The following is a 13,439-nucleotide window of genomic DNA, read 5'->3' as shown; positions in this document are numbered from 1 at the left end:
ACATTGAGAACATGTGCTGCCAGAGATGGTGCGATAACTTCTGCGACTGAGATGTTGCTATGGGAACGTGACTCATCACAAGTCTTCCTGCTTTACCTGTGGCAGCTGCACAGTACTCATGAAAGCTATTTCATGCACCTTTTGTTTGCCAACCAGCAGTGCTGAGCCTCAATTTTCAATAACATATCATATCAGATCTCTGGGAAAGCAAAATGAAACATAGGTGCTAAAAAGGCTATTGTTGCAAGTTGATTTTTTTTTTTTTTTCCCCAGGAGGTATATTTATGAGGAATTGCAGACATGAGTTTGAAGCTGAACAGAGTGAGGCAGTGATTGAATCAACATCAGTCAATCACTCGCTCACGTACGGCCACGAGTGAGGAACAACACAGAGAAAAGTTCCTTATGATTACTCTATGGATCAATGCTAATTTGCATGATTTTGAAGACTTAATAATCCTAATAGGACTCAATGACCTTAATGTATTTGCTGATTTATAGATGCAATTTGAGATAATGAAGGCTTTAATGCATTATGATATATATTTCATAAACGGTAAATGTCCTCATAATGAGTTTATGTAGTGTTTTTCAGTTTACAATACTGAGCATTTTAAAGTTTGAATTTTGTACTGTGGACGGGTGCAGTCGTATAAATACAATGGGTGTGAATGGTCCTACATAGACTTTACATAACTTAAAATAACTTATAAACAATATATGTCATCATAATGGGATTATTTTTGTGTACAATACTGAGCATTTTTATATTAGAATGGAGTTTGTACTTTTTACACATGTTGAGATAAGAATACACTGGACGTCTATGTGATCATTTTAAAGATGCAATAATTAGAACATGACATTTGACACATGAATTGTTTGGTAACATTAAAACTGGAGATGCCAATTAAAAGTGTATTTAAAATTTTTTAAAAATGTTTTATCAGAGATTTCTCATCAAATATGCAAATGTATTCAAGTTTTATAGAAACATATTGATATATAAATGGTTTAAGCGTATATGGTGGAGGAATAGTAAGAGGAAATGACATCAACAGGTCTTATTTACCTTCCTGAGTCTTTTCTAAATGTGCAACATACTATATCACACACACACACACACACACTCTTTAAATGCCATCATCTGTCATCACATGTCATACCATAGAAAATAAACACATGCATGGCAGATGTTGGAGCTCAGTCTCGTTTCTAAGCGGTTCTTCAGGTATGTTGTCACACACCGAGAAGTGTGGAGGAGGCCCATCTGTCACAGCACTGCTGACCCTGTAAACAAAATCCTAAGCTGTCATTCACAACAGGCCCACGCCTTTTTATCCTCACTGGCTACTTCTCAGCACCGGTGAGGGCAAAATACACTGGCAATAAATACAAAATGAAGAACAAAATGTAGCTCCGACAGTATACAGGAAGCGTCTGTTTTACGAAGTCGTCTTGTGTTATGATGCCTATGGGTGAGCGTCGTGGTACATCGCTTCAGGTGGGCATGTTTATACGGCAGATGGGTTAACGCTGGAGACTGTTTTTTTTTTTGTTATAAGAATTGCTAACCTTAAGATCAAATATTGACCTGTAGATGATGGATCACCGGAGTATGAGTCTGAGCACAGCAGTCTTTAAAGGTTAATGACTTCTGACCTTGTTTCTAACCATATTCATACCTCCACCCTGAAACTGTCTCGGTAGGAGCTGACCTATGATCAGTATGGAATGAACACGGTCTCAGACGAGCACTTTCTCACATCAGCTGGGCAAATTTAAATTCAGTCCATGAACATAAACAATTAATCATATTGCCACAACAACAGTCACAAAAGATGCTGCTTTTTAGACACAAGTGTCCTATACATGTATGTGAAATAACCACCCATTCACCATACACACTAATGCCCATAGCAGCAGAAGTAAAAATGTCACTTTTTAAGCGCATTTACACACAACAGACACCAAATGCAAAAAAAAGTGATAAAAGTGACTTCCAAAACACAGAGAAAAAGCGCAGGTTTTGACATTGCATGTAAAAAAAATGGTATGTTCAAGTACTTGTGGGGAACGGCAACAACCAAGAATGAAAAGTGATGGAAATAGTCAGCCTGAATCGCACACTTGAGAGATGCTGACTGCAAATACCTGATCACCTCTTGTATGTTTTGGGAAACGCCAGTAGAAACTAGAACCTTGGGCTACAATCCAAGTTATGTGAGGATCTAGATATAATCTGTTGCCACATGTAGTTAGGCCCCAAACTATACAAGCAACTGTTTAGACAGTGTATTGTTTTCTTTGGAGTGAAGGAACATGGTTTAACTGTTGTGCTATAACTATATTCTATGTAAAAATAACGAGATCAAAGGTCAAGTAACCACACTGTATTGATCTCATGCTCACTGCAAACCTGCAGTCTGACTACGCTATTTATATGTACACCTGGAAGCTACTGAGCAGAGAGACTGGCTGACAAAGTGTATGCTGAAATAGGAATGTATTGCAGGTTTTGCATGTTTTAGTTTTTTTTGTAAAGCATTACAAAAGGTTTTAAATGCATAACCTACTTTCTAGGCAGCAAATGGTTAAATTAATTTGAATATGGTTCTAAACTTGATATGAAAATTTTACCTTTTCATAACGTCCACATTTTTTTCCAGTGCATCTTTGTTTTTTGGGAATTTTATCATCTGTGTTGTGGCCAGTTTTGATTATTGGTAACCAATCTTTTTTTTTTTTTACCTAAGTGTCATTGAGAATCAATCTAAAAACTTGTATGTTTTGGAAAATGGTTGACAGTAATGCAGAGGATACACAGTTTATAGTTAATGTGATAAATAAGGCACAACAAAAAGTCTAATCTAATGAATCTTTCAGTAGCTGAAAAGCAAATGAGAAAAAGTAGTAAGAATCTGTGCACTGCTTGAGACTCTTTATTCCACCAAGCTGTCCAAAGGCATCATGTTACCCACTACGGTATCTTGTGCTTTGACTCTGAGACGAGACATACCAACCGCAGAGTTACCTAACGCATGACCTGAGATCCCCCTCTGCTCTTGCTGGACTCAGGCGCTACTCTGTGCTCTTGGGACACTGTAAAGGCAGTGAATCTAAAAAGGTGCTACGCAGGTGCAAGCTCCAAGTGACATTCCAGGTACCTGGAGGGCCCCAGGCGGGATTTCATTTCTGTGCTGAGATCATGCTTTTTTTTTTTTTTCCCCCTGAACATCTGAGGCACTTCTCTTTTGCTGCCTAAAGGTGATCAGGATGTTGCTTTGTATGAAGGTCAGACGCTGTTACATAAGATCGTTGGTTAGAGTGAAAAGTTGAAAACTTTCAGAATTGTAACAAAGAGCCATCTTGCTCTCAGTGTGCTCTGTTCCAGTTTCACTCTCCCTGCAAAAACACGAGATTCATTGTGTTGCTCTATTTGTGCACTGAACACTGCTCATAGTTTAATTTAGATCTAACAATAACACGCTTGTACCAGACCTAACGATCTGAGGTGCATGATATGAGCCTGTTTTGCCATCTATAATTAGATCAGCAGGACTGCAACTAATGATTACTTTCATTGCTGAAAAATCTCATGAGTACTTTCACAATTAATCAATTACCTGTTACATCCTAACATTGCTTATATTGTTTGTCCAGCATTCCAAACCAAAACAATATCCCATTTTTCAATGGAATAAAGCAGAGAGAAGCAGCAAGTCCTCACATTTGAGAAGCACAAACCAGGGAGTGTTTTCTGATGGACTAAGACAGTCGTCTCTAACCAAGAGGTTGGAACTGCACATGCGCTGGCAAGAAAAACCAAATATCTTCAAAACTAATGCGACTCGCATCAGCCTCGGCCTTACTTAATTTAGTGCTAACTGGCAAATGTTAGTGTGCAAATATGCTAAGCTAAGAAGGTGAACATGGTGAACGTTACACCTGCTTAACATCAGCATAATGCAGATGCCAGCACCTGGTCAGATATTTCACTTATTCTGTTAGCAATTATAACACACTAAACTCAGATGGTAAACATCATACCGTTAACATGTTTAAGCATTGTCATTGTGAGCATGTTAGTATGCTGGCCGTAGCATTTGGCTCAAAGTAGCGCTATACGGCCCCACAGAGTTGCTAGCTTGTTTACTTATCATTTCAGCAGTATAGATGAATTGGCCAACACTCTGACCGACCTACGGGCTGAGAGCTGGTCTCGATTATGGAACCGCTGGTCTGACATAAAATGCAAATTTAATGTCATTTTTGCCTCCGGGAAATTGTTATGGCCTATTTGTCCCCATTTTCGGACGCTGCGTGAACTAGACAGTTAACCACACAGATGAACCAAACCGTAAACCGTAGCCCTAATGTGACTTACTGGGGTATTTTACGGTCTCATCAAAGGCATATAATGCTAATTACACCTAACTGTCCATGTCCACCAAAAGTTATCTCTAAAGGATTCCCCTGTCCACTTCCTTACTGTCCATCTATGCTTGAGATTGACTCTGACTCATAATCTGTTGTAATCTGGTGTATTTTGCTCAAACTCAGAGCTGGAGAACAGCATCTTTCCTCTTTCTGCTTTTGTTACATTATAAACTAGCTTTAGTTTATGGTTGGATGTAATTGGGCAGTCTTTGTGACTCTGTTAGACAGCGGCTGGTAATCCATGGGTCCCTTCTTGTAATTTGATGAATTTGGTAGGTGGCTACAGGCCCCTTGAGGCATTTTGGAGGATACCTAAAACTAAAAGTAGCTGATTACTCAACTCACATAAAAGCATCCTCTCAAAGCCGTCGCAGTTGTGGCTCTTAAGCGTGCGTTCTGTGCCTCGCTCTGATACCTCAGTTAGGTAATACACCGGTGCTGAGAGTTATATTGGAGGTGACACCCCATCAGGCCTATAAATAGCTTTGTACCTTCCCCCAGGAGCCCGGCTGTAGCTTTCTCCCAGGCATTTGATCTCTAGTTTGTGGGGGGCTGACATCACCCACTCCTGCTTTGTCTCTTTGACTTTGTGACTCCTGCACACAAACACATGCACAGCAAAAAAAAAACACACGCCAAGAAACACACCGGCACCCTCGGTGCTGTAGTAGCTTCCTTACAGTCGGAATACCGCATGTAAAAAAGGCTTTCATCAGCGGCTGTGATGGTGATGCTTCTAAGAGGCAGTCACTTCGCAGATAGTTCACCTCGGGGTTTCCCTCAACCACATTTAATGATGACTCACCTATTCACTTTAAATACCCAACTATGATGGGTACAAGCGAGGCAGCGGGCTGAGAGCAAAGTGAATTCTCTGACAGTGTATCACTCTCAAGTAGATAAAAACTGTGCACTTAATTGGAGGGGATGGGGATTCAGCCACAAGCCCAGCACAAGCCTCATAACAAGTGGGAGTATGAAGCAAATGAAAACGGAAAAAAAGAAAAGAAAAAAAGATATACAAAACCCCTGCAGGCTGTGTCTGACCCCCGTGAGTCACTGTCTACACGAGCTTTTCCTGAGCTGTGCATGACTCAGTAACAAGCACCAACATTTCTGAAGAGCACCCCCGTTGCCGGCTGCAGTATGTTACTCCAATTTGGACTGGGTACCATTTCAAGGCTCAGTGTTTCATGCAAGGAATCTGCACAGCAGCGAAGGTTGCAATTTTCCTAGAGCTTCGATAGGGCAATCGTTTTTCTTTTAGACTCTTCTTTTCTCTACAACGACGCCTCAAGGATGAATAAGGACATAGTCGCGCGTAATAAACAAAAGGAACATAAGAGTCCACCAAAGCAGAGGGTTTATGAGCACTAACTAGGGGCTTTATTGTTTTATCAATTTACAGGCCAGTTATAAGTTTGGGTGGCTGCTTTTGGTACCACACCAGTTATAAAGGGCTTTCTATTTAAGTTATTTAATAACACTTTATAGATTGGTTACAAGCCAATAATAAGAACAAGTACCACATATTACTGCTGACATAATGGCTTATTAGGAGGTGACAAGCCCATTATTTTGAACGCCTAACATTTATACCTGCATTATAACCAAATCGAAAGAAAGGTCCTATTCTACTAACCTCAGTATTCTCTTGTAAATGGCATAGTCCTGTTGTATATATTTTTTGCATAGCAGACACAGATGATGATACTACACACTGAATCCAGAGTAGCCACTGGCCCATAAATAATTCACTTCAGGAAAAGGATCTATTTGGCCCCGTGCCTCTCTGGCGCGCGTGTGCACCCTGTGCCATTTGGCCACGGCAGACGCGTCCCCCGATCCTCCCGGAGCACATCCCCGGATCCCTCTGCGCCCTCCGCCTCCGGATCCACGTTGATTTGACGGAAGTTTGAGCAACCGCGGGCGACCCGAGGAACTCGCGCGTGCACAACTTACGCCAGATGATTGGTTTTGTGTTTGCGCACACGTCTGCGCAAAGAAAAACCAAACAACGCACAAACAGGCGGGAAATCTCTTAGAAACACTCCCCTATGTAGGGAATAAGGTGTGACTTTGGGTGTTTTGTGACCCGGGCGAGTCGTTCCCACGTCTCCGGCGGTGTTTCACCGTTTCTCCACGTGACGTGTAAAAAAATGGTTATTCATTTCAATAGGCATGCAGCTTTCTACCCTGGTCCTCCTCAGTCCGCCACCAGGTCCGCATCTGCCTGACGGGTGGGCCGCCCGCCCGCCCGCTGTTTAAAAGGGTATCGGCTGCCGAGAGGCATGCCGCACACGCCCTGCCGCACTTTGCGCAGCGTCCCCCCTGCACCCGTCGGGTGTTGATGGGAAGTCGTCGCCAAGTTTGAAGGGGGGGAGATGGTGGCGGCGGCCGCTCGGTTCAGCACGCTGGACAGCGCTCGCGGAAGTTGGAGAGGACGGCGGCGCGCGGACACGCGGGGATTTAATTGAAATGAAATCGCGGAGCTGCTGGATGGGCGAGCGACGGGGGACCATGGTTGACTCCAAGTGTGTATCATCGACAACAGGCGCCGGTAACCCGAGGGTGGACCCTCTGGAGTGAGACATGGACTTTGCTGAAATTATTTTCGCTTTGTTCATCGTCGTGGTCGCGGTCGTCTCGCTGTTGTCCAACTTGTTGGTGCTGCTATGTTTCGTCCACAGCACCGAGATACGCCGACAGGTGCCCGGCGTTTTCACCATGAACCTGTCCTTCTGCAACATCCTCATCACCGTCCTGAACATGCCGGCCACTTTGGTGGGGATCGTCCGGAACCAGCAGCCTTTCGGGGATTGCGCCTGCCACGCGGTCAGCTTCCTGGAGACTTTTCTGACCGCGAACACCATGTTGAGCATGGCAGCGCTCAGCATAGACCGCTGGATCGCCGTGGTCTTCCCGCTCAGTTACTCCACTAAAATGCGCTACAAGGACGCGCTGATCATGGTGTGCTACTCCTGGCTCCACTCCTTCACCTTCTCCCTGACGGCGCTGCTCTTCTCCTGGGTCAACTACAGCGACGTTTACGCCTCCTGCACCCTGCAGCCGAGCCAGGAAGGCAGCGACGGGATTAAGTTTACGGTCTTCACTGTGGTTTTCCACGCGACTAGTTTCATGCTCTCCCTGCTCATCTTGTGTTTCACCTACTTGAAGGTGCTGAAAGTCGCCAGGTTTCACTGCAAGAGGATTGACATAATCACCATGCAGACTCTTTTCCTGCTGGTCGACATTCACCCAAGGTAGTTCACCCAGCCTAATGCATTCCTCATCTATAAGCATGTTTGTTTGTTCTTTTTTTTTTTCTCACAGCCCTTACAACCACCGTGCATAGTTTTGTCATTGTTTGGCAGAAGATTAAACGTCCCTTTGCTGTTTTCAGCGTGAAACAGAGATGCTTAGCTGAGCAAAAGAGGAGAAAGCAGAGAGCCACCAAGAAGATCAGCATCTTCATCGGCTCATTCGTCATCTGCTTTGCTCCTTATGTGATTACAAGGTAAGCCGAATTGGTAGCAACCAAGAAATCATTTAATTTACTGCAAAAACGTCTGCACAAGGCTTCAAAAATAAATGAGCTTGATTATAATAACATGGCTCGAGCAATTACCTCGTGAATAATTAGGTTCAAACATGTTTAGTCTGAATATAATTTGTAAATAACCTCATCTCTGGTTCCAGACTCATTATCTTTGTTGTGTTGTATTGTAGAGACCTAAAAGCTACAGATCTGTCAGAACATCAGATCAAATTAGGGACAGTCCACCACCTGAAGTGCGCACATTATGCTGTGCCCTTACCTGACACCACACTGCCTAATTGTACCTGCTACTTTGAATTATTGTCATTCCTCTGAACCACGGGACAGCTCATTAGTCCCCTGCACTGTGCTGTAAATAGGTGTCTTGCAATGCTGCTTCCGTTGATATAGACATAAAATAGAGTGGGATAATAGATGGAGCACAGGCAACAAAAAGCGGCTCCCGGAGACAAGAGGAAATGCTTTCGGGGCTCACAAAACAGTTGTCAGCCAGATGTGTTGCTGATGATCCACCAGTGTGACATACGTGGAGTGTGCACATACTGGAGGGAATGGAGAGCACACATTAACAGCCAAAAAGTGCCTGAGTAACTGGAGCAACCCCCTGACCAGGCCTGCCCACTGGAAGAAGCCAAACCATCAGATTATGATCATTCCTGAACATACGCTACTCTGTTCTACTTTTAAATTAGCATTTAAACACATCATTTATTGATGGTATCGGTGTAATTTTCTTCACTGTCTGTGGTCAAGCTAATGCTTCGCTTACATTTTTTGTTTCATAAAATTACCTTAAATGGCAGAACATAAGGGAGGGTAAATGAATTACTGGGGTGTGTGTGGGGGCTGAACCTTATGGTTCGGGGTTTTTTTTAAAGAGGCAAAGCCCTCCTAAGGTTTCTTAAAATGTCCAATGGATCCTCCCCTTGACATAGAAAAACTGCAATGCCAACTCCCCTAATATGTCAAATGGTGTTGAATTGGCACAGCAATATGGAAGATTAAAATGCTTCCATAAACAAAGAAATGAAGTGAAATACAATGCACATTGCTATTTACATATCCTTTTTTTATCTATGCTCAGTGTATATTCTATGGAAGATTTAAAATGCCATCTCTTCACTTTGTTTCCTGTCTTGTGATTGATTTGAAAACAGTTCATTCAGTTATTAAAGCCAAAAAGCTAAATAACTGACAGTTGAACTTGTTTTCCATTTAATAATGACATAGTAAATGCATACATAAAAAGAAAATACATATTACAATGTGTACTTTATTTCACTTTATTTCTTTGTTTGATTTGTTTTTAGTCACACGTTTTAAAAATTCCTTACAATTCATTTGAATCATAAAAACTTAAGGTGTATAAAGAATTTAAATGGTGTACCATTTAAAACTAACTATGTTAGTCGAGCAATATTTTTCACAATATCCACTAGACTGAACATCAGGAAATATGGAGATCATAGAAAAGCGAGTCCCGTTTCTCAAATATTCCAGCCACTCCACTTTTGAACCAAGAGCAAGGCACAGGTGACAGCTTTGTGCAGCTCGAGGAAAGGCTGAAAAAACATGAAAATCTGGGGTGAAAAAGTTTCAAAAGATCTTGGCAAAAGGAAAAAACACATAACCGTCCCCCTTTTTATGACCCTGTCTTATAATTTCCATACAGGTCCTAATGTGTTTAAGGCTCTCAGTTCAGTCTTACCTAATCATGTGACAAAAATGTTCGAAAAAAGGTCTTAATGGCAACTTTGAAAAAACTGTACTTGTTTACTCATATTTCCGCTGCCTCCCCTTCAGGTTGGCTGAGCTTCTACCTTTTGTGGACATAAACCGCCACTGGGGGATCATCAGTAAGTGCCTGACATACAGCAAGGCTGCATCTGACCCCTTCGCCTACTCCCTCCTACGTCAGCAGTACAGGAAAGTCCTGGTTACAGTTGTCAACAGGCTGCTCCGCCGTGACCTGTACCCTTCATCTGGCCATAACAGCTCTTTAGACACAGAGAACGACTACTGTCTCCAGAGGATCAGCTAATGGCCAATGCTCAACATGACAACTACACACTATGGGCCAAAAATAAAGGTTGCTTTTTGAAAGAAGAAATGGGTGGAGGAAAAGAATGAGGAGAGAGACAGAGGGGCCAGGATATTGTTAAGAAGGGAAAAGAGAGTAGATAGAGGGGACAGATTGTGGGCGTGGGGCAAAGAGCAAAAATAAGGAAGATAGTGGGTGGAGAAGAATGAAAAGACAGTAACGAGGGGGAGGATGAAAAGGCAAAGAAATGATGAAAAAGATGAGATTGGCGAGGGGAAGACAGATAGCTAGCGACAGCGCTGATGTGGAGACGTTGGCCTCAGACTGTATTGGTAAACAAGGGATCCGTGATTCATCAGCGACAGCAAAACACACAAAAACAACACAGATGCACACACACAGATCAAACAAATCAATTTTATCAAATAAGTCATGGGTTCAGATTAATCTCGAGCTGAAGGACCACGTGGCTGGAGAAATCTTCGCTTTGAGAGACATGTATAAAGTGGCCTTTTGTACTGTACCAACCACTTTGTAATGATTTTGGCAAATCCACATGGAGTGACCTTTCCTCTGCCGCAAAACACAGGGACTGTAGCCGATGGTCGATAGGCAGCAGAGTGAAGATGTGAAAGAACGGAGAGACTATGCTGTTCCCACTTCTGGATAGTGTACCTTCAGTGAATGGATGTACTCTTAGGCGTGGAGACCCAACTGCTGCACATTATTGCCATGTTCTGTATTGACCGTGTTAGACTACTTTACAGTGTCATGTCAGTCACTGAATATTGATGCACTTTGTCTAAATCTCTCAGAGCTACTATAGTTACAGGAGCCAAAGGCAAATAACATTTACACCACGATATTAAAGGATAAGGTTTGTGATATTCTATATTTTTGTTATTGTCAACAAGTGCCATGAAAAGACAAAAACCTATGAAGTGTTACTTTGCCACTCAATACTTTTCAGATTCCCTAGTTGGCCTGTAGCTCTTAGCTCCAAGGCCATTTGTTCCTGGTACGTCTTTAAAAATGGGCCATGGATATATACTTTCATTAAAAAAAAAAGGGGGGGGGGGGTTTAGCAAAAGCTACGCTATCAGGAATAAAAACTGCATATTTTGTGGACTATTTTTAGTCGCGGTGTGATACAAGTTTGGCGTAGAGTGAGGATTTATAGCAGTTGCCCAGTGTATGTAGGATTGACTGTAAAACGACAGTGCCCATGTTCATGATAAAGAAGAAACATGTCACCCAGTGCAACAGGGTGGCTCAGTGGTGTGTTTTTAATAGATTCTGGAAAAGTCACTAACAAAGAGCACCACATGTAAGTAAGCAAATTAAGAATTAGAAAAATAATTTATATTTATTGGAATAACAGGTGTAGTGGCAGTTTTAGTTCCTCGGCCACTTAGTCTCCAAAGCCTCTTAGTTCTGACACACGTTTCATTTAATTAAATCCAACTCTCTTGTAAATTCAAAAAGTGAGCTCACAAATCCAGGAGGCAAGGACAATGTGAATGAGGGCTTATGTAAAGATTTAGGTCACAACATCATGTCAGGTGATTGTAATCCAGAGGCTAGAGCTCAGCCAGGTCGATCACTAATTTGATGCTTCAATTCTATTCACACAAGGTTACACTATATGACAAGCTATGGGACGGTAAAAAGATGGTTTCAATCCAAAATTTGAAGACTTCATGAAAACCTTACTAGGACCATGTTGTTCCGAAACTGTCACCCGTCTTCAATAATAATAATAATGTATGTAAAATACATAACATTACACATTACACTTAGAGAAAAGTATAATAGCAAAGTGTAGTCCTCCTAAAATACACTATTCAAAATATACATAAACTTCAATAGTATCACGACATATACAGCATAACATTTCATAACAACATGAACCATTTACAAAATGCAAATACTGTATGTGGTTAAGTGGAAGGTAAGGTGAGCTGAGGAATGGGGGTCAGGAGCAGATGGATGAACACAAACAGTATTTGCTCCTTGCAGGATGAGCTCATTGTTGGTTTTGGGTCTCTTCGATGGTTTTGCTGACAATAAGAAAAAAAGAGGGGAATACCACGAGACTTATCCTTTAAAGTGTGCGTTTGTAACTGAATGTACTAGAGATAGTCCACTTTCAACTGAAATGCATTTGTACAACTGTGCTTTGTTTTGCCAGTTGGCTGGAAAAATGTTTCTATGGATATTTACATGATGTTATTCTATATTTTGCACTGTACAGGAACAACAACTTTTTGTCTAGATAACGGGAGAGCAACGTGATGTAGCATAGGAATGCTTTCAAAGTGCTTCAAAACACACTGTTCTGTGTTTGTGCCAGATTTGAAAATGTGTCAGCTGTTCTATACTTTAACCAGAATAGCTGCCTTATCATTAAAGAATCAGTTTCATTGGATGTATTTCATGCACATGTATTTTCCCTCCTGTGAGCCACTTGCTGTTCTTTGGCAGTGTGATTAGCTATTAGTGGAATATGTGCAATAAAAGCTGTCAGTTATAAAGCTATAAAAAATATTAATGTTTTCACAGTAATGTCAATAAGTTTAGATAATGCCCTTACATCTAATTTGTAAGCTTGTAAATTGAATTCAAGCCTTGTAGTTCAGAGTCTAGGACTTTTAACTACACAGCAAATAGAAGGACTTTTATTTAAATGATTAGATGAGGAATACGGGAACATTGTAGGCAGTATTCAATATCTGAAATCGATGGATACAGGTAAACTCAAAGGAAACATAATTGATTATTCTTTATTAAATAAAACCACTTTTTGGTTCCTCTTTCACCACCAGGTACTCTCCTGTTTCTGCATCACATTGTTTTGCATCCATCTGCCTTGTGGTCCTATTTGGTAGATGATATGTGGTATAAAAAAGGACCGTGGTGTCACATACCCAATCTCTGTTGCAGCGGCATTATTGCAAAGTCTAATTAAAGAGACGGGTCAAAGATCATTTTTGCAGATTAATGATTCTGATTTATTCTGACTCAGTAATGACTCAGGCGGAATTTGATGCATGGAAACAGACCAACAGTAATTATTTGCAGCATTAAGTGAAGGAATCTCCATTTTTGTGGCTAACTCAACCACCAGCACCTCTGAATTTGGGCAGTTCGTGCTAAAAGCAGCTCATGGTTGTACTGGTGCCAGGCCTTGGCTAGAATAACATAACTTTCTAATTAACCCCAATCATTGGGAACTGATAAAGGAGAAACTGATAATTAATAACACTGAAATGGAAAATGTATGCGTTGCAGAGTAGTTGTTTCATGGCTGCTTTAGTTCAAAATGACAACAACTGAGCAAGCTAAAAGAGTGTCAACCATCTCTTGAGACTGTATTTTCTATAGTGAGTAGTCCTCCGA

At 41.6% G+C, this 13,439-nt stretch overlaps 1 protein-coding gene across 1 annotated transcript; it reads left to right on the top strand.

Annotated features, from left to right (window-relative positions):
• Positions 1–7,032: 7,032 nt before the first annotated feature.
• Positions 7,033–10,132, top strand: LOC120797622 (G-protein coupled receptor 26-like). Its single transcript, XM_040141445.1, has 3 exons — positions 7,033–7,703; positions 7,844–7,957; positions 9,803–10,132. The coding sequence occupies exons 1-3, from the start codon at positions 7,033–7,035 to the stop codon at positions 10,038–10,040; spliced, it is 1,023 nt and encodes a 340-aa protein (XP_039997379.1). The 3' UTR covers positions 10,041–10,132.
• The last annotated feature ends 3,307 nt before the right edge of the window (positions 10,133–13,439 follow it).

This window comes from Xiphias gladius, chromosome 12 (genome assembly GCF_016859285.1).
Source record: "Xiphias gladius isolate SHS-SW01 ecotype Sanya breed wild chromosome 12, ASM1685928v1, whole genome shotgun sequence".
Lineage (NCBI taxonomy): Eukaryota > Metazoa > Chordata > Actinopteri > Istiophoriformes > Xiphiidae > Xiphias > Xiphias gladius.
Note: the sequence above shows the minus strand (reverse complement) of the source record. Positions and strands in the feature narration are given on the sequence as shown.